The 24,776-nt window shown below is 55.8% G+C and overlaps 8 protein-coding genes across 8 annotated transcripts; 4 read left to right on the top strand and 4 right to left on the bottom strand.

Moving 5' to 3' along the window:
- Nucleotides 1-369: 369 nt before the first annotated feature.
- On the bottom strand, nucleotides 370-2,768 carry IE81DRAFT_347529 (hypothetical protein; the record flags this gene model as incomplete). Its single annotated transcript, XM_025516161.1, has 2 exons — nucleotides 370-2,421; nucleotides 2,490-2,768. 2 exons carry the CDS (start codon nucleotides 2,766-2,768, stop codon nucleotides 370-372), a joined length of 2,331 nt encoding a protein of 776 aa, XP_025369431.1.
- Nucleotides 2,769-3,710: 942 nt separating this feature from the next.
- Nucleotides 3,711-7,062, top strand: IE81DRAFT_366707 (hypothetical protein). The gene has a single exon (XM_025517032.1). The coding sequence runs from the start codon at nucleotides 4,159-4,161 to the stop codon at nucleotides 6,922-6,924; it is 2,766 nt and encodes a 921-aa protein (XP_025369430.1). The 5' UTR covers nucleotides 3,711-4,158; the 3' UTR covers nucleotides 6,925-7,062.
- On the bottom strand, nucleotides 6,955-11,857 carry IE81DRAFT_357308 (P-loop containing nucleoside triphosphate hydrolase protein; the record flags this gene model as incomplete). Its single annotated transcript, XM_025516689.1, has 12 exons — nucleotides 6,955-7,154; nucleotides 7,230-8,492; nucleotides 8,563-8,744; nucleotides 8,822-9,034; nucleotides 9,103-9,354; nucleotides 9,436-9,795; nucleotides 9,860-10,051; nucleotides 10,141-10,295; nucleotides 10,375-10,682; nucleotides 10,758-10,928; nucleotides 11,018-11,687; nucleotides 11,779-11,857. Coding segments are annotated over 12 exons (3,939 nt in total), but the record flags the coding sequence as incomplete, so codon positions are not given.
- A 518-nt stretch (nucleotides 11,858-12,375) lies between these two features.
- Nucleotides 12,376-13,249, bottom strand: IE81DRAFT_136598 (hypothetical protein). The gene has a single exon (XM_025510310.1). The coding sequence runs from the start codon at nucleotides 13,090-13,092 to the stop codon at nucleotides 12,544-12,546; it is 549 nt and encodes a 182-aa protein (XP_025369428.1). The 5' UTR covers nucleotides 13,093-13,249; the 3' UTR covers nucleotides 12,376-12,543.
- Nucleotides 13,250-14,383: 1,134 nt separating this feature from the next.
- Nucleotides 14,384-15,981, top strand: IE81DRAFT_323588 (NAD(P)-binding protein). Its single transcript, XM_025513995.1, has 3 exons — nucleotides 14,384-14,856; nucleotides 14,962-15,425; nucleotides 15,562-15,981. The coding sequence occupies exons 1-3, from the start codon at nucleotides 14,539-14,541 to the stop codon at nucleotides 15,731-15,733; spliced, it is 954 nt and encodes a 317-aa protein (XP_025369427.1). The 5' UTR covers nucleotides 14,384-14,538; the 3' UTR covers nucleotides 15,734-15,981.
- On the bottom strand, nucleotides 15,915-19,367 carry IE81DRAFT_136520 (hypothetical protein). Its single transcript, XM_025510309.1, has one exon. The coding sequence runs from the start codon at nucleotides 19,210-19,212 to the stop codon at nucleotides 16,096-16,098; it is 3,117 nt and encodes a 1,038-aa protein (XP_025369426.1). The 5' UTR covers nucleotides 19,213-19,367; the 3' UTR covers nucleotides 15,915-16,095.
- A 1,291-nt stretch (nucleotides 19,368-20,658) lies between these two features.
- On the top strand, nucleotides 20,659-21,429 carry IE81DRAFT_347524 (hypothetical protein; the record flags this gene model as incomplete). The annotated part of the gene is made up of 1 exon (XM_025516160.1): nucleotides 20,659-21,429. One exon carries the CDS (start codon nucleotides 20,659-20,661, stop codon nucleotides 21,427-21,429), a length of 771 nt encoding a protein of 256 aa, XP_025369425.1.
- Nucleotides 21,430-22,609: 1,180 nt separating this feature from the next.
- On the top strand, nucleotides 22,610-24,336 carry IE81DRAFT_323584 (hypothetical protein). Its single transcript, XM_025513994.1, has one exon. The coding sequence runs from the start codon at nucleotides 22,976-22,978 to the stop codon at nucleotides 24,323-24,325; it is 1,350 nt and encodes a 449-aa protein (XP_025369424.1). The 5' UTR covers nucleotides 22,610-22,975; the 3' UTR covers nucleotides 24,326-24,336.
- The last annotated feature ends 440 nt before the right edge of the window (nucleotides 24,337-24,776 follow it).

Below are 24,776 nucleotides of genomic sequence, written 5' to 3'. Positions count from 1 at the left end.
TTGCGAAAGGAAATGAAAAAATCAGCCGGTCGCGCTGTGGGAGTCTGCAGAATTGCCTAGCTCAACACGACTATATAAGACGTTGTGGTCGCACGCCTTAATGCGCTCGGGCCGCCCGTGCCACGACTGCTGCAGTGTGGCCAGAAGGCGATGAGGAGGTGACATGCGCAGAGTCTAGAACGGTGTTCGGTTTAGGTACACACGCTCAAGAGCAAGCAGCGAGATGCTTGCGAGCATAGGCAAGCGTCAGCTCAAGGACCGCGTGTTGTGGTCATGTCTGGATCTCATATCCGCGAAACGCAAACGAACATGGTATTTGAGTCTAAGATTACAGGCATTGGCGAGGTAACAAAGCCAGACAGGAGCCTGTCAGCTGCCTTCTGTTCTCCCTGACAACTGCGCCGCCGCCGCAATCCTTCGTTCCTGGCGTCGCGACAATGGGCGAGTTTGTCGCGCCCAAAGAGGAAGACTTTCCACGTAGTCAAAGTATGCATCGTTCTCCTTTTCTGAAAAGAAGGGGCTATTTAAATCTTCAAGGCGAACCTGCGAAGTCTCCTTGACCCATTCCACCTTTACCCTCGAGTTGATTGTCTTGATCCAGTCTTTCAAGCGAGAGTAATGGGTTGTTGATGCTTTCATTACTTGCCCATACACCAGTCCCATCCTTGCTCTAAGCTCCTTGGCCAATGTGCCTGACCCATAGCCACGCTCAAAGACACCTCCTGGTCGCTGTACTTCCCGCAAGATGTCTACTAGAGGATACAGAGCTCGGTATGAGGCCGGATCGGTCTGCGGTGGCAGATGCGACGGGTTCGAGAGATCGCTATTGCGCGTTGGCACTGGCGAGGATCGCGGAGTAGGCACATCTGACAGACCACTTGACTCGTTGCTGTCTTGAGCACGGTTGCCCGAGCTAATCTCCATGTTGCTCGATGCTTCCAGCGCCGAAGCAGAACGATTGTCAAGCATGCGCATAGCAGCACTGCCAGCCTCCGCATCTCCGCTGACCACCTCAGACCCCAAGAGTTTGGGGTGGGTTCTGCGTCGCTTACGTCTAGGTAGGCCTGTCGACGAGCTGGTCAGTTGCCGTCCCTCGGCCTCGGATTGGTGACTGCTCGTAGCGCTGAGTAGACTGACGGACGTGCTCGATCCATCGCCTCCCTCACGGCCGCGGTCTGTGAGTGCGTCATTTTGATTCCATTGTAGGCCGTCGTCGCTAGCCTTCCAACCGCAGGTATCAAGCCAGCTCATCACTTCTCGGCCGCGAGGAAGTCTCTCTTCAAGCCATGGTAGATCCGGATTACGAAGCTTGATGCTGATGACGCCGTCCCGGTCGCACCACAGCTCGCAACCAACATAGTGACAGCCCTTGTCGAGCCAGATCCTGAACGTATCGCCGCTACTCGCGTGAAAATTGAGGCGCTCAATCGTCTGAAGGCAAAAGTCCACAGCTCTACCGTCGTTTGGACTGTTGTGCTTCTCGAGGAGATGATCGACAAGCGAACCCCACTGTCTTGCCCTCCACCTCCTCGACTGAGCGGTCAGTGCACCTGGAGAGACCCATCTGGGACAGCACAGATTGCTGGGTCTGCCACCGACTGAGCGGCTGGCAATTGCCGCGGCGCCTTCGCTTTGTAGCGAGCGAGGGGCGGCCTCCGCAATTTGAGCAGCAAGCTCGGCGTCTTGTTCAGCTAGCTCAGAAAACTTGCGCTCAAAATTGGATTGTCGACGAGCCATTTCAGATAGCCTGCTTGCGGCTTTGGCTTGAATTGATGCTTGCCACTCCTGTAGCTTGCCTTGTGTGCTATTGATCTGCGACATCAGCTCGTTGTGAGATTTTGTAACTGCTTTGTCTAACCTTGTCAGTTGACCCTGCAGAGATGCGAGCTTCTTGAAAGCTCTCTCCACCTTCTGGGAAGTTTCCTCTTCAGCAGCAGCTGACTTGCGATACGAGCTCCCAAGGTCATTGATGGTATGGTGCAAGTTCCTCACTTGGGTGTTCTGCTGACTCGACCTTTCTTCTAATTGACCGCGCAAGGCCTTCAGTTCGTCCTCCATCGCTTGTATGCGTTGCTGCAAAGTCTCATTGCGCTCCTCCGCGATAGCAGGAGGTCGGGCGTGGACATCATCGAAGCTGCCTTGATGACGTGACTGTGGAGACTGCCGCCAGGCACGAGCATCGGATGGAGTGCCTGAGGCCCTCACAGAATTGCACGCATCTGTCGTCGGAGGTGTTAAAGTCCGGTGATCTGACGTCGCACTATCGAGAATAGCTGAGGCGGTTGCGTTCGTGCAGGTACGGGAAGGCGATGCTTGTGCGGCCGCGATGGCAGCGGCCGCTTGAGCTCTGGCAACTGCGAAGGGATTGTGCGAAGGCGTGCTGGGCAGGGACGGCGCGGCTCTCGCAGCAGGCACGTTGTCCTAACAAATCGGGCCCCGTGAGTGTCGAGCTCACCTAGAGCATGGATCACTCTCTACACTGCGCTCACCTCTTCGTCATCGTCTGACAAGACCAGAGCATTCTCTACGCTAGTCCCCATCAGGCTGCCACCTCCGGGCGCACCCTGTTCCGATAAGTTGCGCAAGGTCGCCTCGGAAGGCGAAGCTAGGCAGAAATGTAATCGCGAGCCTGTGTTGGTCGTGTCGACTGACACAGAGGCCGTAGGATTGAAAGGTGAGGGTGTGGATGCTGTGTTGAGGGGAGGAGGTTGAACTTGAGGTTCGATGGCCATGAGGGAAATGACCTCGTGCGAAGGCGCCCAAGACATTGCCGGTTCCCACAAATTTCCAAGCCCGCCACCTCCAGATTCGCGGCGAGAGTCACGGTAGGCCTGTGCGGGCTGATAAAGTGAAGGCGACTCCTCCTTCTCGGGTTTGAAGGTCGGTATCGGGCGCTACCGCCATGAGCGCTGTCAAGCTTGCCTTGGACAGAGCGCTGACAGAAAAGTCGAGGCTGACTTGCGAAGTGCAGCCACTTGATAAGCTGGATCTGTGTCTCGAGATAGAGGCTAGAGTTGGGCGTAGATTCTCTTCTCCGTCCATTCGTTGCAGGTCGTCTGAGCGGGCCGCGATCCATCGCGCTCACACGTAGCTGTGGTTGCCAAGGCAGTCTCGAGCGAGAGCGAGCACGAGCACAAGGCAGGGCTTTGTCCGGCTGAGCATCGCTGCTACAGTCACAGTAGTCTTTTGAGTCGCTGTTGAGTGCATCCATGACTGACGGATCTTGACTGGTAATCGAAACATCCAGGCACGAAGAAGGCTGCTGTGGTGCCGATCAGCACGGGCGAGCCTGTGGAACGCGCTTATTTACGCGATGATGTCTGAGATTCTTGATTGATCCTGCACGACGAGACGCGATGAGGGCGTGATGGAGGATCCGACCGCGGCGGCGCACGGGCCGCGATGGCCAAACAAATTCGTGATTGTGTTGTCTTCGCAAATACAACCTGTCAATGGTGAATATTCAATCACAAACCGATCTGTTGAGGCAATAAGGTGAACTTGCAGTCAGAGTCATCAATCACGAATCACGAATTGATAGAATCAAGAATTCGTGATTCAAAATTCAAGATTGTTGCGAATGATCCTCAAAGACACGTCAAGTCTACAGGTCACGTGAGCATCAATGGCGGCGATCAGGAACGCGCGCAACGAGAAGAACAAGAAACCAAAATCAACAGGCTCGTGACTATAATCACTACAAGGGCAAGCGTGATATTCATCGTGATTGCACGATGGGGAAGGCGAACGCAAAGTCTTGAGTTTGAGTCGGATGGGCGGTCGTGTCGCAGCTGCTGGGTCATACGCACTTCTTAGCCCAAAGAAAGTTGAGCTTGGTGCGCTGCGCATACATCGCCTAGCTCATCTCACCCGTCAGCTCCATCTTTCGTCGATTCCACGAATCGGCAGCGCTTGGGCACCCATACCTTCACAGACCGGCGACCGGACATTGCCCAGAGATCAGGCGGCATGCAGCAGGAACAGCTGATGTTGCTCGCTTGAGACGTCCTATCAGCCTGACGCAGCGATATCGATTGGCAGCCATTAGTGATTCTCGACGCTGCATTTCTTTGCCCTGACTCGATCAGCTTTCGAGTCATCCGCTGCAAGCTCCTGCATCATCAACGTGCTGCGCGCCATTTGCCAAGCCGCACGCGAATGCTCCGCGCTCGCACACACCTCCAGCCCTTTATCGAAGGCCGTCTCAGACAGCAGGGCATCGAGCTTGCGATTCGGCCTCGACACAGGACAGTACCGCTATCACCACCGAGAGTACATATCACTCCGGACGAGACACTCTCTAGCGTCAGTCCCAACGAATCGCGAAAGTACGGGCCCGATTCAAGTGCTTCTGCTGTAGGCAACGCTGGCAAGTACGTGGACAAGGGCATCTACCTCATCAGCACTGCAGCTCCCTTTTTCGATTTACGTGAGCGAAGGAGGTATAGCCAAATGGCGGCGTGGCCACAAGCCGGAGGAGCTGGTGCGCATGCCTCTTACTACCCAGCATATACACAGAGCGGAGATCAACAAGAGCAGCAGCACTACACCGAGCAGTACCAAGGTGGACAAGCCACAGGCGGGCAAGTAGCGGAGTCGACTCAGACGTGGCAGAGTCAGCAGCAAGCACATGGTAACTCTGCTGCGTCTCGGAGGTACGACTATCAGCAGTACACGCAGCCTCAAGTAAGGTTGCCGCAACACCACCAGTCGACCCAGCAGCAGCAGCATCAGCCACAAGAGTACCGTATCCATCAATCGAGTCAGGATAGCGCGTGGCAGCACGGCAACTACGGCGAAACAGGTCCACAAGCGGCTCCATGGGCGCAGTCTCTTGCTTCGCCGCAGGCTGTCCATACCGGACAAGCAGCACTGCATCCCGCCGCCCCGCTGGGTCAGCCCGATCATCAGCAAAGCTGGGCGGAGTCTTACCACGATCAAGTGTACAGGCAGGGCTATCAGGCGGGGTACCAAGCCGGATTTCTTGCGGCGCAAGCTGGTCAGAGCTCCGGAACTCACGAACACGAGCTTAACAGACGCCCGACGAGCGCCATGCCTGCTCATCTGCTGGGTCACGCAAGCTCGGACATGTCACTCATCTCATCCTCGCCTTCATCTTACAGGCACTACACGACATCTCGTGGCCATTCGCCAGGGTCGAGCTCGCCATCTCGACGGTCTCCTTACACGCCATTGAAGCCTTTACCTCTTCGGCCAGGCCCACGTGACTCGTACTTCGAATCAGCAAACTCTGAGCCTCAGCCGTACCCTCCATCGCTTTTGCGTCCACCTCGGCCGCTGCCGTTGCTGCTTTTGGACTTGAACGGCACGCTAGTCTTCAGAGGTGGTTCTTCCTTTGCCAGCAGCTCGAACCCAACCAGGAGGCCTTACCTCAACGTGTTCCTCATTTGGGCGTTGGGACTTCCGGTCACAAACGTTTCACGAGAGGAAAGGCTTCGCCTATGGGAAGAGTGGGACACCCAGAGGGACGGAGATCAAGAAGAGGAAGGGGCCGAGGGTCTCGGAGAGGCTGTGGACGATCTCTCACTCAACTCAAAGTGGCCTGTTGGGACCCGCTTCTGGAAACGATCTGCGTCGCCGTTGTTGCAAGGAGGCCACGATTCGGATTCTGCCTTCACCGACTCTATCTGGCGCTCACATCCTGAGGAGCCGGTCGGATCAAGCCGTGCTCGAGTCCGTCTTTTCCTGTGGTCCTCAGCCCAACCTCAAAATGTAGTGGCGATGACGCGCGCTATATTCACACCTGAACAGGCAGCTGAATTGCTGAGGGTGTGGGCGAGGGATACCCTGGTGCCAAAAATCTTCAGAGCCAAGAAAGCTGCCAGCACCAAAGACTTGGAGGTGGTCTGGGCAGCGCTGAACGTAGATCGAGCCGGGAAGAAGGGGGAGCTCAGGCGCCAACATGAAGGCGAGAGGAGGGTGCAGGCAGACAGAAGATTTGAAATGGATGGTCAGGACGTCAATACAGGTACCGAAGAGAATGACGGGGGGCAGGAGATGCGCAATACTCCGCAAAGCTTGTCTTTGAGCCATAGCCGTGGCGCGAAGGATCCTCAGGCTGCATTAGAAGCGGCGCTCGGAGCTCAAGCCTTCGTCAAGGTCCCAAAGACCCGCCTCGACGTCCAGTCTGGGCAAGATGAATGGGTTCCTGGGAGAGGATATGGATCCCACAACACGCTGTTGCTCGACGACTCACCAGACAAGGCCCGCTTGCAGCCTTTCAACCATTTGCTCATTCCCGAATTCGATGCTGCTAGGGCTAAGAAGGCGAGACAGTGGAGAATGGCAAAGCGGTCCGGGAAGAGTACCGGAGATGACGCCATGATCGGGCCGATGGAGGACGAGGATATTCTGGACATGTCACGCGCGACCTCTAGTTCGGTCGACTCAGAAGCAGCGACGCATTCTACGGTGGAAGATGACGAGCAGCCGAGTGCGGATCAAAAGCGCGGGTCTTTGGCAGGATTGACTACACCTACGTTGACATCAGAGTCAGGGACCACGTCGTCTTTCGATCGCGGATCCAACCCCCATACCGAATCGAGTGCAGAAGAAGACCTGGACGATGTCTTGCTCCAACTCATTGGTGTCCTGGCACATGCCAGGTGGCAGCGCAACGTGTCGGCTTGGATACGATCAGGCGCGTTGGGCGCCTTCGGAGGCATGAAGCAACCAGGCACAACCGATGAATTGGTGTCAAAGATCCAGAGCGTCGAGTCACAGCATCAGACACATCGCGACGACTCGGCATTGTCATCAGAAGCATTGAAAACTGAAGCCGAGGAACACGAAGCAAAAGACCTCAGGCTACATCACGAATACGCGCTGAGAACTGAACAATTCTGGACCGAGGAAGGTCGAGCCGCTCTTCGCGCGGCAGATATCCCTTGCACAGTAGACTAGTTCAAGCTTAGGTGCCCTGCAGAAGATGCATCTAGCGCTGTCTTGCCATTGATCAAGCTTTCAAATGCGATGCTGAGGGTCTTGCCCTCGATTGTGCACACCAAGAATGATTTTCCTGAATTTCGATGAATGCTCTTCACGTTGCCGCGTTCTCCTCTCGTGCCAGATGCGCCTCCTCGGCCATTTGTAGAAGCAAATTGAACTCTGCGCGGCCAGCGGCACGACAAAGGCTGGGCGAGGAGGGAAAGAGAAACTGAGTTCAGCGCTGCTGTATGGAGGAATTGGATCGCTGTGCGAAGACTCACCGGTAAAAGCGGCTGTCGCGATTCTGGAGCAAAGCATAAGGTGTGTCGAGCTCGTCGACTTTGCCTTTGTCCAGTACAAGCAAGAGATCTTGGCGGATCACGGTGCGCAGACGATGCGCAATGGTGATAGTCGTGGAGTCCTTGAAGGCAGTCCGGATGCTATCTTGCAGGGCAGTGTCGGTCTCCTCATCTATCGATGATGTAGCTTCATCGAACAGTATCAATTTTGATCTCCAGAGCACTGCACGAGCCAGGCAAAGCAGCTGTCTCTGGCCTGACGACAAGTTCGAACCGTTCTCGCTGATTGGGCTATCCAGATTGCTGAAGTCGTGGCCGATCTGATCGCCCAGCGCGAATGCGGAGCTGTCACCGGCCACACTTGCGCTCCTGCTGCGCCTTTGAGGAACTCCAACAAGGCGGACAGTGCGCAGTGCGGCGAGCAAAGCTTCATCGTCGTACTGTCCATTGGGGTCGATGGTATTGCGAAGAGGGCCCGACAGAATGTCTGGATCTTGAGGAACGATAAGCAATCTACTGCGCAGATCTTTGAGGCCCATCCGACCGATATCAAGACCGTCGATCAGGATCGATCCCTCGGACGCCTCGATGAGTCTGAAGAAGCATGCTGCCAAAGTAGATTTGCCTGAGCCAGTGCTGCCAACGACCCCGAGTTTGGTGCCTGCGGGAATGTCGAAGCTCAGGCCTTTCAAGACGAATGGGAGATCCGATGTGTACCGTGCTCCGAGGTTCCTCACGCTCACGTTACCGTGAGCGGGCCAGTCCGAAGGTGGCCGGAAGTCTTTGATGACGGCAGGGGCTTCTTTCGGCAAGTCGGCCCACTCGACGACGCGTTCCACAGCTACCAACCGCTGCTCGAGGTTCGCGTAGAGGAAGACGACATGAATCAGGCGTTCCGGGACGTTGATGAGGAAAGAAAATGCGAACCCTGCTTGGGCTGCCGAGACTCGAGGATTGATCAACGTGGCTAGCGCTCCAATAAGAAGTAGGGTAGCACTGAGGATGGAGAAGACCTGTCCGACCCATCTCTGGAGGTCTGGCGCCCACACGTTGAAGCGCACCAGCTCCTCTGCGCGCATGAGCATCGTAGCGTAGCCGCTAGCGCAAGCGCCAAATGAGCGAATGACCGCAGCTCCTGAGATCAGATCTGCAAAAGTCGTGACTAGAGGTGAAGTAGAGGTCGATGCAAGTCGACGTACGTCGCGAGCCGCGGTAGAGTAGGCGACTCCAGTGAGCACAAACAGCCTTTACATGGAGAGAGAAATCAGGTCAGCGATGGATGCAGGCTCAGCAACACTTCTCGGTACGCTCTCACGGTGACAAAATAAGGGTCAGTACGAGAAGGGGCGCCGCGCCGCCGCCGATGATAGAGCCGATGAAGGCTATGACGACGGCCAGGCCTGCCTCCAGTGACTGCGTCACGACCATGGAAAGGTCGTTGTCCATCGTAGCGACATCTTCTCCGAATCTGTTCAATATTCTTCCCTTCGGGGTGGACTGAAGCCGCAGAAGCGCAAATCCCTCAGCATTCGTGTTTGCAGCGCACTCAAGAGGCGGCACCTGCTTCAACTCACCTCATGGAACCTCAGTGGCGCACCAAGAACAGCCGTCAACAAAGCTTGGAAAAGCACCTTCGAAGCGCGCAGCGACGCAAGATACAGAACTCCGCGCAGAGTCCACAAGAACATTTGAACTCCATGTAGGACGGTCCAAGTCCAGAGCCACCAGCGGTCGCTATGTGCACGGATAGGCTGGATGGAGTCTTGCGTCCAAAATTGCAGCCATTTCTGGTCGCCATCATTCGTGTGCATGACGTCAGCGTCGACTCTTTCTTGCACGCAGCCCGGCCACTCACTCCAACGATGATTGTGTAGAAGCCCGCAACGACATACACGGCCAGAATGCCAAGGGCCACGGTGTTGCCGCCTGCAGCATCCAGATATCGCCGATAGATGGACCACCTGACAGCGCCGACCGCTCTAGCTTCTTCTTTGACTCCGGCAGACTTGGCAGGTTGTTCACGTCGCAATTCATCAGCGGCTGGGCTCCTTACCGGAGCATCCTCTTGCTCTGGTTCTTTTGACTTCTTGGCATCAAAGTCCGCGCCCTTGAGAACAGGAGACTGCTGCGCAGGGGTGGGGGCCTCGGAAGGAGCTGCACTGCCAGAAGGCAATGACGCATCTGCCACATCCTCTGACGTGTGTTCTTTGCGCTCTTCATGAGCTTCAGACTCCTCGATCAGTCCGTGATACAAGTCGGATCTCAGGAATTTCTCCGAAGAGCCTCCGAACTTCATACGACCGTGCTCGAGGACCATGACCTGGTCCGCCATCGGAGCAACAAGCCGGACCTGGTGCGACACCAATATTATGGTGCGATCAGCCATCAGATGCAGAGGCGCGTCGGCCGATTGAGACGCTTGTCCTCGCGCGAGGAAGAGTTCCCGAGAGACGTGCGCGGCAGTCTCGGCATCCACGGCGCTTAGGCAGTCATCAAGCAAGAGGACTTGAGCTCTCGAGTACACTGCTCTAGCAAGAGAGACTCGAGCCTACCAAGCCGGCATGGGAAGTCAGCTGCAAGGTGAAGTGAGCATCACGACAGCGCGGACACACCTTCTGGCCTCCCGAAAGCCCTACTCCCTCCTCACCGACTTCGGTCTGGTCGCCATCCTGGAGCACTTTAAGATCCGGAAGGAGACCACAAGCTCGAATAGTATCCTCGTAGCGCTGCTCGACGTACCGCAAGCCAAACAGAATGTTGTCTTTGATTGTTGCGTTGATCAGGAAGCTTGATTGGGGGACGTACTATATGGCAAGCCCGTAGCCGTTGATTCAGTCTATGCTGTCTTCAATAAAAAGATATACACCATGGCGACGTCTCTCCAGGCACTCACAGCCGCTTGTTCCTGCGACAGCCAGTCTTTGCTGGCAATTGGTGGTCCGCTAGTGTGGTCGATAGGAATGGCATCGCTCTTGGTGGAAGGACAAATCACTCTTCCACTCTGTACGTCGCATTCACCGAGCAAACTCAGTAGCGCCAGCGTCTTGCCTGTGGTCGTGGGCAGCATGATCGAAAAAGGTGGTCAGAACCAGCGCTGCGAGTATACAAACATGGTCCTTGCACTTACCTGCGCCTACTCTTCCACATATCAAATTGAGGCCGTTCCGCTGGAATTCGACGGTAAGGTTCCTAAGCTTGAAAGCTTTGCTGATGTTTGAGCCTGCCCTCGCAGCGGCCTGATCTTCGGTCGAGCCAATCTCAGGTGAAGAAGTGGTCGGGCCAGGCCAAGCTACCGAAGCATTTTGGAAAGCTACGAGACCTGGTTCGCCAGGTGGAAGCGGCACCAAGTCGTCTTCGTCCTTCAGCAGGTACTGCGCGATCCGCTTGAGCGACACGAGACTCTGGAACAGGCCATTGATTCCGGTGGGAATGTTGCTGAAAATGCGTCATGAGGCACGTCACGAGTTAGAAGTCAGAAATGCGCATCACAAGCCATGAAGTGGCACTCACACGAAACTCCAGCGAAGCTCTGCCAGTACTGCAGAAGCGGTGAAGCCTACTGAAGGAGTGAGAACGTTGCCCTGAAGCAGCGTATAGTAGCCATAGGCCACGACCGTAATCAGCGTTGGCATGAGGTTGAAGATGAAAGAGTTGAGGACCTGAGCCAGAAAAAGCTTTCGTCTTCGCGGCGCCGAATACGAGAAGTCAATTGAGATGAACGACGGGACGAAGCATTCACGGGTCGATGTACCCTTCTACGCTGGACTCACTGCTCCAACAGTTCCTTCTGTCGCACGGACAAGACCCTCTCAGCCAGCAGGCCTTCCCACGCATTGAGTTTCAGCATACGAATGGCTTTTATAGCTTCGTTGACCAGTCCGTTGCGATCGTCTTTGGCCGCTTGAAGACCGGTAGTGGCGCGAACCATGATCTTCCCAACGAGCATCAGCAGTGGCTGCGCAGCCAACGAGACACCGAAGCCTACGACTGCAGCCCAGCCTAGAAGCTGAATCGCGAATGAGCCTCCCACCAGAAGTTCGGCGGGCGATACGATGACCAGGAGGAAGTTGAAGGGCATTTGTCCCACTTTGGCCGAGTCGACGGTAGCCAAAGTGAGCACTTGGCCTTTCGAAGAGAAAGCTCCTGTCGATGTGCTCGCTGCCGCATTCGCTGTAGACTCTTCCGATTTGTCAGCTTCCTTGGCCTCGGGAGACTTGGAAGCGCTTGGAGTGGAAGCGGCGCTTACATCCCTCCTCTTCAAGGCTGTAGCGTACAGAAGTGCGGTGATCTGGACTCTCAAACGACCGACCAATTTTCCCTGTGTGACGCACCAGCACTGTGCCAGGACGCAGGAGAGGGCAATGATCGAGGCAAACAGGCCTAGACAATACACGAGACCTTGAGACAGGCGTTCTGCAGATGTTGGGCGCGTTCCATTTTCTTCCAAGGTTTCTAGCTAAGCGCGCGCACGACCGCCGTCCCATTGAGCAAGGCTGAGAAGGCGTGTTGCGGGAAAGTGAAGCCAGTGCACTCACGTATTTCAAGAGGCGAGAGGTCAGGTATGCTGGCCCGTAGAACAGACCTCCTGCTACGAAAGCCAGCACAGTTTGTAGCTGAGCGCAAGGGCAGCGATAGATTTCAGCATTTGTAGAAAGGTGGTCATCTAAGCGCTGTCAACTGACTATAATCAGATTCTCGTTGGCCTTCAGGAGCACTTTGAACACAGGCCAAGCTCCTTGGAGAGTACTGGTGTGTTGAATATCCGGGGCATCTCTTTCTTTTCTCTTCTGTTTCTCCTCGTTCCAAAGCCGAAGTACCTCTTCCGAGAGCACCTCAGCGCGGAAAGGCCCATCAAGAACCGCCAGGTCTTCTGGTGCAATTGATCCTTTCTTCCAAGCAAGAAGGCAGATGCTCGTGACATGATTAAAGTAGAGTCTAGAAAAGATCGATGCTCCGCCATTCCCGCTCGATATCACTGGCCTGGCGGGTATCGTACCGGGTTTTGGAGAATACACGAGACTTGGGCCGACCCGAAGTAATCCGGCAATGAAGAAAGCTACTGCAGAGACTACAAGACTGCTGAACAGATACACTGTCCAGATGCCTGGGGCCAGATGCCCCGCAGCATTCGGTCTCTGGTTACGACTGGGATCCGTGAGTAGCAGAATGTCGCCGACAGCCAACAAGCCCGAGAGCGAAAAGATGTGGACCAATGCAGCGAAGCGTGAACCCGCACGTTGAGCTTGTAGCGTGACCACTAGCAGATCAATCTGTACCAGGATGCGTGAAGGAGACGTCAGCAGAGGCACCGTCTTTGCCGAAGCAACCCACGTGCAATCCGCACCCAAGCGACAGCCGTGATCGATGGCACGGCCAGAGCTGAAGCAGCCTCCCCGCTACTCCTCTGGCTCGTACGAAGCGCCTCGAAGCCTAAAAGTGCAGCGTTCGCGACGAGTCCCATCCAACAAGTCAAAATGAGGCTCAACTTGCCCCTCCTCGCTTCGGACCAGAAGGCCTCTTCGTCCAAAGGTTCTCCATTAAGCCTCCTGAATTCCTCTTGCTCCTGAAATTCTCGCTGCGCTTGCGTCAGATTAGCTTCGCTTTCCGCTTCTCTCTCTCCGAGCGCTAGACGGGATGTGCTGAGTTTGCTCAACAGCAGCAGATGCGTGAGGGCTGCTACCGTGCCAAGCGCAACAAGTGCAAGCACGAGGGTCTGCATTGAAAGGGCATCTGTGTATGTATTTCTTGCCTGCGCGCTACCGATGGAGCTAAGCTGGCCCGAGAAAGCCTGCCGGGTCTCTGCCATCGACCGGAAATGCAAGGGTAAAAGCTTGAAAGAAGACATGGTGCTGCTGTGACCTGTTTCGCGCTCTCGATGTCTTGTGTGACGCTTTCAAGTCTGCTCTTGTGCGGAAAAAGTCTGCTCAATACAGAAATTTGGCGGGCTCGGGGGGGGGGTGGGGGGGAAATTGGGAGACGCAATGATGCTTCATATGAGCGCCTTTGATGAGAATCGCTTGACTGCCTCCTCGCCAAGCGCTTGCTTGCTAATCTTCTGAAGCCAGAAGAGATGGTGGGCGGGATTCGCGAGGGTAAAGACTCTTGGCCTGAATTTTGGTTTCCTGCGACGTTGGGAGCTGATGAGTGACAACACTCACGACTCACGACTCGATCAGCAGCTCTATTGCTGCGCTGCTGCACATTGGCGGACGTCAGGTACACAAAAGGTGCATCGTCGCGCCGTTTGCTTGCTGATTCGCTATCAAGGATGGGAATCGCTACTCAAACTCACAACACCAATCAACTCGTGACTGTTGTGTATGTACGGTGCTGCGCACTGCGTTTGCGCCCTCTGCCTCGAGAACGCTAGCTGCTGATTCGCGCTGCATGATAGGCGGACGGAGCGTGCGTGCAGCAGAAGGATTTTGCCTCTGCAGCGGAGCACTCGCCGCATCATCCGGCGGCCTGACTGAGGCAGCATGCACACATCGCGATTGTGATCTTTGACTGCTTGTGGTGACTCTTCACGGCTCAAAGCGCTTTGCGTGATGCGACTTGCTCCATCCCATCTCATCTTGGAAGAGGATCACGTCCAGCCTCACACTGGGCTTGCGGAGTCTGGGCGCAACTCAACGAGGCCTGACGGACATTCTTCCGTAAGGCCGCGCCGAGCGGGCTTGATCGAGTCATGGCGGGGCCTCTCTTGCGCTTGTGCGAATGACTCGACCCCGCTAAAGGGAGGCAAGCGATAGCGCAGGGGGTACACAGGAGGATGCAGCTCAGAGCAGAGAAACGATCGATCGAGTCTGTCGAGGGAAGAGCACACCCAATACAACCATGCAACTCAGTCAAGTGACTCCTGTCGCTCTTTGGTCAGTCACGTGATGCTGGGTCTTGGGTCAATCAAATCTTTGAATTATGTTGAAATCTTCGAATATCACGAATCACGATGGAATTACACGCGTGTGCAGCAGCTGCGTATGGGTTGAAACGCGCGACCCTGCTGCTGGGATTCCGGCAATCTGCGTGACCGATGACCGAAGCGGTGCCTGCCCGATCTTGTAAGCCGAAGCGAGCTACGGCAGGTCGGGTGGGCATGGGCTTGCAGCTGATTCGTGATGATTGTGATTACAAGTCACCATTCACGACCCCACCCCCTCCTCGTGTGCTTCTCTCTTCTCTCGCTTGGGCTACATCTGTGACTCGCATACCCCATCGTCTCAATCAGGTCGACTATAGGGAGCACTCGGAACTCCACAAGACGTACATAGACACTTTGTCGTGATCCAACATGTCGTTAGCTCAAACGCTCAAGGGTAAGACGGCCTTCATCACCGGTGCTTCTCGGGGCATAGGACTCTCCATAGGTCGGGCATTGGCTTCACGAGGAGCAAACGTGGTGGTAGCTGCCAAGTCAGCCACACCGCATCCCAAACTGCCCGGCACTATTCACACAGCATCCAAGGAGATCGATGAGATTGGATCTCAATCGGGCAATGGGGTCAAGGGCTTGGCCATCCAATTGGATGTGAGGGATGCGGAGAAAGTCCACGAGGCTTTCGACAGCGCTGCACAAAAGTTCGGTGGCATTGATATAGTGGTGAACAATGTGAGTGGTCATGTTGTGTACCTGAATGGGGACACGCGGCCCAGGGACGGCTAGGTGCAGCTCTTGTGTATTGAAATCTGAGCGCGACTGCTGCCCTCTCTACAGGCATCTGCGATCAACATGCAACCCACAGCGCAGATACCAGTCAAGGCATTCGACCTGATGTCATCCATCAACTCTCGCGGAACATTCCTCGTAACTCGCTCCTCTCTGCCCTATCTGGAAGCCTCTTCAAAAGCAGGCAAAAACCCGCACATTCTCACGCTCTCTCCTCCCTTGCATACCGGCCTGCTCTCCCCATCGGGCGGATCTTGGCCCGCTCAGTTCGCCCAGACTGGCTCAGCATACACTGTGTCCAAGTTGGGCATGTCATTGGTCTCTTTGGCTGTCGCGGCAGAGACCAAAGGTAGGATCGGTGTGAATGCGCTATGGCCTTACACGATGATCGGAACGAGCGCCATGAAGATCGTTAGCCCGAATGCAGAGACGGAAGAGAAGAGGTGGAGATCGCCGGAAATCGTGGCGGATGCTGCTGCTAGAATTATAGAGCAAGACGGGTCAAAGTTTACGTGAGTAAGGCACTCTGGACAGGTTGAGCGAGCTCATGGGTACCCCTTTGCTGGCTTGACTCTTCTGCGCCCTCGACCGACTTTGCCCTTTGTGACCCCCCATGCACGCCCGCCCATCTTCATCCCAACCATGCAGCGCACAATTCCTGCTAGATGAAGCCTACCTGCGCAGCTCGCACAACTTCACAGATGAGCAGATCCGCAATTATTCCCTAGGGGGCGCAGACTGGCCCTTGGAAGATCTGGCAGAGGATCTCTACATCTCTGACTCTATGCGTCAAGAAGTGCTCGATAGTCGAAGGTCATGAGCCGGAACGTCCTTCTTCACGCTTCCTCTCTCGTCTCTTTGGTGCAGCTGGGTGGGCCTGCTAATCCAGGGTCAATTTTCTCGAGCACACCCCTTTCGACGTCAGAGACAAGCCGTGTGCAAGCATTCCCGCGGTCTTGGGCAATGTACGGTCATCGTCAACCCTACACACGTCACGAAGCTCGCGCAAGAGGAAGGACAAAACGCCGTCATACATTCACTCCTGTGCTTCTAGCGTTATGATACTCTTCGAAGACATTGGAGAATCGAGTGCGCATGTACAAATGCAAAAGAGTGTGTAGGGGGTCCGCGAGACCAGGGCTGACAATTCGCATCGTGATCTAAGAGCCTCAAGACCACTTCTCATCGGATGGAGCTTGAGACGGAGCTGATGGAGTTGGATCTGAGCGGAGCGAGCAGGGGCGTCTCGCGGCCACTCGAGCTTCCAACGAAGCTGGCGGCATCCGAGACCTCACCGTCTGTACCGCTCCCATCCAATGGAGCGTGCCTGGACCTCATGTGGCTCTTCTGTGGTCTGTGTTGCTGCTGCTGCTGCTGCTGGACCGCCACTCTGGGCGTGGCGGGTGCGATCTCGAATGTTGCTCGCTCTGCTTGAGGAGCACCGTCCTTCTTTTCGGTAGGCGCAGGCGCTATCTGAGCAGCATCAGCATGCGGGTTGGGAAACAGAAACTCGTCGGGCGACGCGTGCTGGACTTGCTCGGCATGCGGGTTAGGGAAGAGATGGTCATCTCCCCTCGTGTGCGTCTTGAGGTGCCAAAGGATCACATCCTTGCCCTTTGCGAGTCTAAGAGCTTCCGTTTCCGAGAGGCTGCCTTCGTCGTCAGAATCCAGATCTTGCTTTGCAAAGGTTTGGCACGCATCGATCATAGCTTGCGCAACCTCATCTTGGAGCTGCTCGACTGCAGCGTTCCTAGCTTGGTCGCCAAGCCTGTGCACTTGAGTTTCGGAGTGGAAGGCACGCAATTTGGTCAGCCCGTCAGGTCTTGGAGCCGGAGCAGACGGCTGGATCTCAGCTCTGATCTGCTGAACGATTTGGTATGCCGGTTGACCCAAGGGTGGCGTGATGGTCCTTTTGGGAGGCCTGGATCCAGGCTTGTACTGCGACAACGCCTTGCTGCTTCGTGCTTTGAATCCCTTGGAAGCGACCGAATCGTCACTGCTTTCCTCAGCTACAGAGGTGCCAACGCTCTGCTCGCCATCCGATGCGTAATCCGTGTCAGACTCGAAGAGCGAGTCGTATCCTGATTCCGAAGAAGCAACGCTAGACGCCGCACCGTCGTTCTCGCTTGCACGCGAGCTGATGCCCGACGCGTTGCTGCTGATACTGGCTTGTCGCGAGTGCGAGTAAGGGCCTGCGCGTCTCGTGCGCTGAAAGGTGCGCATGCGACTTTTGGCCACGGTTGGCGTGGGAGTGGTCAATTCTTCCATTGGCGTCTCAAGCGTTGAAGCTCTAGCTTGATCTGCTGGACGACGAGGAGGTGCCTCGATGATCTGCTCGACTTGCGACTCTGAAAAGCTTCTAGTCATGGTGGCTCGAGGCGTTGCTTGGTCCTCGGTCGAATTGCGAGGAGGCGCGAGGAGCACCTCGGTGCTGACCGATGAAACTGAACCAGCCGAGGACTTGGCTGCAGTCCTGGAACCAGCCAGCACCTCTGATTGGACGGATAGAGTCTTGAAGTTGACTGAGCTCGCCTCGACCTCCTCTGCGGCACGAACTTCGTGAACTATAGCAGGTTCGCTCGACGACCTGACGTGACCAGGTCTTTCGCCCTGAACAACCTCACCACAAGCGACGTTTTGTGTTCTCCATTCCTTGTCTCCCTCTTCTCTGATTGCTTCCGTATCTTTGATGAGCCTTTCGAGCGTGTCTACATCGATGGTTGCAGGGCCGAGCCCTTTACGAGGAATACCCATGTCAATCGTTGTGGGTCTCGAAAGAGACTTTTCCGGCAGTGGCGGGATTGCGAACATGCCTTGGGTCATCTTCCGTCGGATTGACGATGCTCGACTGGAGTCGCTGGGACGCCACATAACCGACTCGGGCGCTAGTCTGCGTGTGCGGGGAGTCTTGGGCGTCTTGGGGAGAGGTGGTGAGCTGGGCGAGGCTGGCAGTGCTGGCATTGGTGGTACTGGTGGCATCGAGGGCAGCTTAGCAGCCATTGGCGATGCAGACAAGCTCGCACTCTTCGGCGAGCCTTCAGATTTCTCCGTCACCTTTGCCAGCATCGACGAACGTTCTGAGAGGGACAGAAGAAGAGACGGGATTCGAGGCGAAGGCGCACCATTGTTGAGCACCTTGCGTCTCGTCAGTCGAGCGTACGTCGACCGTCGTTTTATGTGCTTATCCCTGTCGTCTTTGACATCCTGGGCGACATCTTTGCTGATCGCGTTGGTCCCCTTCTTGAACACCATGCTTTTGATAGGCGGTACAATGATACTGTCTCGGCGCAGCTCATGATCTCTCGGCAATTCGGAGTACATCAAGGCGTTGAGCATCTCTGCGCGGACCTTGTCCTCGTCCGGGTTCAAGGAAGAGCCGTCTTGCTCGAGCGGTGCATCCACCTGCAGAACTCTACAATGAGAATGGGTGAGCGTCGGTAAAGAGTGGAAATCGCGCAGTGGCGGTCTGATGCCCGCTCCGCTTCGACCCTTGGCAGGAGAGCGCGATCCTTGATGAGCAAGATCGACAGAGTCCGGTGGTGTGACCAGCGAGTCGACGGAATGAGTGGCAGAGCATAACGAGTCGGCGAGGGAGGAAAAGCTCTCGAAAGCTTCAAAGGCATCCGAATTGGCCAAGTCTTCAAACGTGGCACTGCTGGGCTTTGCGCTTTGGCTTGGCGTGCCCGGAGAGCTTGGCACCACAAGTGAGCTGCTAGCTGGTGCAGCTTGCGACAACGCGTCATCCCACCTGACAGGCTTGCGCCTCACCATTTTCGGCTTGAGCTCATCCTTGACACCAGGGTTTGCATGAATGCAAGCCGAGTCGAGCGCATTGACAGCGTTGCGCAGACGAGCCAGATCCTTGAGATTTCTGGGTCCAGCATTGCTCTTCAAGGTCGGGTTTTGAGCTGCATCGGCACCGTCGCCGTGCTCGAGGTCATACTGAAAGGAAAGACGGTGGAGAGCCGACATGGCCTTGCTGATGGCTTCGGCGCCCTCGGCTGTCGTAGACGAGTACGAGATTGGGTCAAGAGGCGGCACTTCGTTGGTGGAATCGAGGAGACCAGCACCTGTTGCCGCCGCCATAGACTCTTCAAATGCAGTGTACATTTGGCTCGCAGTGCACGGCAGCTCCTCGACTTGTTCAACGCGGGAGGCCGACTGACTGCGACTGCTTGCCGTCATTTGTTGCTGTCTCCTCAACTCCTTGGCGCTGCGCATCCCTTTTAGAAATTTCTTTGCGCCTGTGTTGGGCAAGTTACTTTGCACTCTCTTGTCGACAGTCGCAGAGGTCGCCATGTCGTCTTCGTCGATGATTCGCGAGGGTTACTGCACAAGATGAAATGGGGCGTTTTCGAAGAAGAAGAAGAAAAGGGGTTAGAGTAAAGTAGAGGTGTTAAAAGGCGTGTTCGAACGTGTCCAGCACGCTACCACTTGAGAAGGCAAAGAGGGAGGTTGTGAAAGGGGTGAGGTAAAGGGGAGGATGCACCGACCAGCGGGCTTGAACAGGAACACGAGAACAGAGGGCACTCGGTACAAGTGGCTCCTCGATTAGTTGGACATCTGGGATGATGGTGGAGAGGGACAAAGGTGGATGGCGTAGTTGGCGATGCGTCGTTATCGACTCGATCCCGTTGCGGTGGATCGGCTACAGAAGTGCTGCGCTGGAGACTTGTGCGATGCTATGCCGGTAAGAACTTTGGCTGGAGGACCACGAGGTAATTCTGCACTCGGGCCTACGTGCATCGATCGAACTTTTGAATGCATTCTCGTCTGAAGGTTGCGCTGCCCTTCATCAATCATAAGGTCCCTAGCACCTCGCTACTCAAGGTCCGCACACACAACTGGCGCTGTCGACGAGGTTGAGATCCGAGGGGCTCACACGAGGTTGTTGCTCTCGCAGGCGCCACTGTGACTTACTGCGTGGGCGTCGTCCAAGTCTACACGCGCTCCTGTGTGCTGCGTACATCAGAGACCTCTCCATCCGGGTACGGCGCAGCCGCGAGGCGCTAATAGCTGCGCGCTGCGCCAAATCCTGCGCCCCTGCGCCGCCCATTCGCGCGTGCGCTTCAGCGCAGTCACACTCGTCCTAGGCCCAGCTTCGCCTCCCAAGCCCATGCCTATATATATGCACCCGCCACGCGTCTCAACCTCCTACTTCCGAACCCGAGAAAGTCGCACACGCACTAACAGTCGTGAGTCACGAGTGTCGAGAGTCAGAGTCATGAATGACGTTTTCTGATTCGGAGTCAAGAGTCGAATCACGAATTCGTCGGTCACGACTGGTGAGTCAAGCGGTCGTGAGTGAGTCTTTGAGTCATGAGTCTCGACTGCACTCACTAGCGGTTGCTGGCTACGCTTCACGCCTCATCACCCGGCATGGTGCACGATTCACCCGACTCTGGACTCGTCACTCGTGACTGGCTACAGCTGCTGCATGACGATCGCTCATCGCGATGCGCCTTGGCGATTTATGTGTGGAGAGCTGCGCGTTTCACGTGTCGCGTGTCTCATCTTGTGCACTCACACTCTCGCGCCGACGCGTGAAGCGTGAATCGACAGACCAACACTCGTGACTCACGACTATTTGACTCACGAGTCGTGTTGGACTCACCACTCTTTGATCGACGACTCAAGACTCCCTGCGCTATAGCCATCGAGCGCCTCGATCTACAAATCGTACTCTCTTCAGCCAGCTGGCAAGCCTGACACTCGTCTCAGTTGCCCCACTGCACACACAGCCCCATGTCTGCAGCAAGTGTGACGACTGCTGGCACTCAGCCTGCGCTCTCCGCCGCCCCGCTCAAGAATCCACATGCTCCTCAAGCCAGCACTCAATCGACTCCCCACATCTCGGCTCGGAGCCAGGCCGATAGTACCCAGGGTGCCGCCAGCGTGGCAGGCAGAGTTGCGCCTGCAATGCCGCTGGGCGCCCGGGCTGCGCCCGACGCACCCAGTGGTTCAGGTCGACCTGCTGTGGGCGCTACGGCCGAGACCGGAGCAGCAAAGGAGCGGACTTCGCTCATGACCGTCCTCTTTGGTGTTAACAAGCATTTGCACGCGGCTGGAGCATTGATGTCCGGGTTGGATCGAGAGTGGTCTGGACTTGCATGCCAATGTACTACGGAGGAGATCGAACAGCGACATTCCCTTCAGCTAGTGGCGGCAGCGCGAAAAGCGAGGGAAGAGCTGCTGGATGAGCTGAAGCCCGAGCTTACACTTGCTCGCGCCATCCAGCAGTGCAAATCGGCGTGCGACGAGCAGTGGAAGGATAACTGGCGAAGTCGAGAATTGAAATTGCGGTCAGAATTTTCGACCGAGCGAGTTGAGCACACAAAGCAAGAAGCTGAGCTTAGACACCAGTGCGATCTCAAAATTCGACGCGAACGGCACGCAATGAAAAAGGAATGGTCGAGGTGGGAGAAGATTTTGAGAAGGAGAAGGCTGAATGGCACGAGGACCGAGAGGAGGAAGTCGCGCGTGCTGCCCGCTACCGGAGCAGATGCAAACACCTGAAGATCAAGTGTGCAGAGCTCAAAGCTCAGCTCGAAGATGCAAATCGTCTTCAGCGCAACAAGGCCCAGTCAGACAAGTCATCGAGGAGCTCAAAGTCACATGATGGCAGGCGCAAAAGATCTTCTCGCAGGGATCGTCCTGTCGAGGTCAAGCGGCAAGGAAGCGAGGCTTCGGTCAATTCTGTGCGAGATAGCGACAATGACGGTGTAACGACAAGCGACAGCTCAGCGACGCACACATCGGAGGAGTCGACGCCTGAATCTGAGGAATCTGAGGAGGAAGTCCGCGTTGCTGGCAATTCTCGAGGCACCTCCAGAAGGCACAACAAGCGAAAGAGATGATGACGAGTCGCCTTCATCCACAGCTCTAAGACTTGTGTCACATGTTGCACCAACTCGGGCGAAGAGCCGCCACCTCATTCGCTGCTTGCACCGTTGTAGACACCAATCCTAGCATTGATAGGGTCCTTTGCGCGTTTCTACGCACGGCAAGCTGTGCTTTTGCTTCGAAATTCCAATGTATGCATGACATCGTCGACGTTTGAGCAGGAATGACTCCCCGACCACCTCGGACTTGACTCACATATGCTCTTCTTCGAATCTCAAGAGCATCGATGCTGTTCTGGAGCGTCACGTGTTCATGCAGAGCTCGCATGCGCGCGCAAGGCTCTGGTGTGGCGCCGCACTGAATTGCGGCGCGAGTCTGGTTGGGATGTGGTGTGACTTTGATGTGACTTTGGTGGCCCACCAGTGGCCCACCAACTTGCCTCTCGACCACATCCACCTCGTATCTTAACTTCGTCAACGCAACCGCCGCCGAACGCAAGTCAAGGGCGGATCAGTGACTATTGAGGTCGCATCTGTCATGGCCGAGGCTCGCGTGCATCCACAATCGATCATGTCAAGACGTAGGCGCGTTCAATGATCCCTATGTTTGGGATGTTTGGGATATGTTTGGGCATGTTTGGGCATGTTTGGGAGTTTTGCGTTCAATAATTAGGGAGAGCGTGGCTTCATGCAGCACAGGTCAGCAGGCACAGCCGCGACGGATGAGCTGGCGATCGGGTGACGCGTTTCCGCTCACGCTCGGCGGACTTCGTGCGCGACGCGTCCGCTGGGGACATCAGATGCCAGGTATGCCCTCAACTTCAGGCTTTGACTGCAGACCATTATGACACACCCCCGACTTGTTCACGGCTGACTATCGTTCTGCCAGCTTCATAACTGCCGGCGACGGCTCGTCTCGCCATTCGCTGACTGTGAGCCCACACCACATGCTCTTACACATCGCTCCCAATCTCGCACGTACAGTCTAGCTCCTTGCCACGATGTCTTCAGCTCTCGCACCCGCCGTCTTCCAAGGAGCAGAGCTCAGCTCTTCTACGCAGACTTAGGACACTGCACAGCCCCAGCATGCAGACGATCCCAACTGGCCGCCTCTCGACTGGACCGACATCAACTTCAATAAAAAGGGAAGTTGGACGGATCAAGAGCTAGGAAAGCTCGCGCGCCACCTTTCTCGGTGTCGCTCCGACCAAGCCCTATTCATGGAGCGGAGACCAGACTGTGGGGAGGATCCCAAGACGATCAGGCAGCGCGAAGATCGTAGCATAGCAATCATCGAGAGGCTGTTCCCGCGTCGATTCGCCGGTCGCAGGCCAAAGGAGTTCGGTGAGATGGTCTACAATCAGGTGCAGAAAATGCTTCGACATCGAATACCCGACTACTACAGAAACAGAGACATGAAAGGCGCATTTGACCTTACCCATGCCCAGCTCGGCGAGATCAAAAATCACGAAAACGACCACGGCGACTATCCCGGAGATGCAAAGCGGGACTTCTGGAAGCTCTTGGAGTTGGAGGCACTTGTGCCGTGGTTCAAGGACCTCAACGACCTGCGTTTGAAGCGAGCACAACAAAGTCGATTGGAGAGCCTCGAACTTACATGTGCCGATGCCGCTACGGGTGGTGAGCCACAAGGCTTGCCACCGACAGCTTCGGCTCAGCACAATCAACCAGCCAGTACTAACAGCCAAGGTACGTCGCCCGCAGAAGAGTCAAATCCGACCTCAGTCACCGCATACGTCCCAGAATGGTCCATTATCGGCGAAGCTCTATCGAGCGCGGCTTCGCAGGTCAACGAGGCGCAAGCTCTGATGAGGAAATTGGAGCAAAAGCTGCAAGGAATTCCAGGCACCAGACTTTCGTCAGCGCAACGTCAGCGCTCGGATCAAGAAGAAGAGCAGCTTCACGTTGAACGCCTCGCGATTGAGCGAAGAGTCAAAGAGGATGCTTGTAGGCAAGAGAAAGCAAGTTACCAACGCAAGCTCAAGCGGGCCGAGGTTCGCATTGAGAAGGCGTGCGAGCGCAAATGGAGGAGGAAGTTCGAAGCCAGCGAGGCAGAGACGCAAGCAAGGCGAATGAATTACGACTATCAGTACCAGGAGCTGTGCGATAGAGAAGAGTATAGCCGGCATAGACTACTCCAAGAGCATGAAGCCAGGGAAGCGGAATCAAGGAAGGCAATCGAGAAGCTAAAGGCCAAGCTCAAGCAAGCCTTGACTGTACCTGACTGCGAGATCGATCGCAATCGCCGCATTGTCTCTGAGAATGATAGCGAGTCGGAGCTCTCAGCATCTGGAATCAGCACAGAGTGCCCTCTGCCTGCATGGGGAACTGAGTACACTCGATCGGCTTCGTACGGCGACCATCAGGCTCAGCAATGCAATTTAGAGGGGTTTGACTCGGCTGGGCGCGTGCCTAGCAGCCCAGCCAACACCCATCAGAGGACAAAGCGCTGGGTGTCGCATGTCGACGATTCGATTTACAAGATTCAGAAGCGATCGAGGGTCCTTGATCATGGCCCGCGCATTTCATCAGAACCCGCAAGGCCATGATCCAGTAAGCGATCGAGTATCTTTAATCACGGTGCGCCCGACACATCGGAACCAGCGAGCCCATCGTCCGGCATACGCGTGTCTACCTCGCCTGTCAGTGTCTTTGATCCCCCTTGAAAGTCTCGTACAAGCCACGCCTCTCCTTCGTCTGCGATGATTTACCGTCTCTGAGACCCGATCGTAATCTTCGGCCCTGTGCCCAGCCCTCTTTTCTAGCTGCACGGCCGTTGTACACCGCCTCGAACACTCGAACTATGCTGCTCTCATATCTGCAGTCTGAAAAGAGGTGCCGTTGCTGCACCGGTGAATTGAACCTGATTGTGTCACGCATACATACATCAACGAGCGAGCGCCCGTCTCTCCCGTGTCGCCTCAAATGAGAGTACCGATCTCCGGCAGAGGGCTTAGGAGCCGATGCCAAAGTTTGCTCAGACCCAGCTTTGCGTGCTGC

This window comes from Ceraceosorus guamensis, assembly GCF_003144195.1.
Source record: "Ceraceosorus guamensis strain MCA 4658 unplaced genomic scaffold IE81scaffold_31, whole genome shotgun sequence".
Taxonomy (NCBI): domain Eukaryota; kingdom Fungi; phylum Basidiomycota; class Exobasidiomycetes; order Ceraceosorales; family Ceraceosoraceae; genus Ceraceosorus; species Ceraceosorus guamensis.
This window is presented reverse-complemented; position numbering and strand designations above follow the sequence as displayed.

Bases quoted from the DNA above. Each gene is read 5' to 3' on its own strand.
- IE81DRAFT_366707 (XM_025517032.1), top strand. From the start codon at position 4,159: ATGCTCCGCGCTCGCACACACCTCCAGCCCTTTATCGAAGGCCGTCTC.
- IE81DRAFT_136598 (XM_025510310.1), bottom strand. From the start codon at position 13,092: ATGTCTTCTTTCAAGCTTTTACCCTTGCATTTCCGGTCGATGGCAGAG.
- IE81DRAFT_323588 (XM_025513995.1), top strand. From the start codon at position 14,539: ATGTCGTTAGCTCAAACGCTCAAGGGTAAGACGGCCTTCATCACCGGT. The intron at 14,857-14,961 runs GTGAGTGGTCAT...CCCTCTCTACAG, and splicing joins TTGATATAGTGGTGAACAAT to GCATCTGCGATCAACATGCA. The intron at 15,426-15,561 runs GTGAGTAAGGCA...CCAACCATGCAG, and splicing joins CAAGACGGGTCAAAGTTTAC to CGCACAATTCCTGCTAGATG.
- IE81DRAFT_136520 (XM_025510309.1), bottom strand. From the start codon at position 19,212: ATGGCGACCTCTGCGACTGTCGACAAGAGAGTGCAAAGTAACTTGCCC.
- IE81DRAFT_323584 (XM_025513994.1), top strand. From the start codon at position 22,976: ATGGAGCGGAGACCAGACTGTGGGGAGGATCCCAAGACGATCAGGCAG.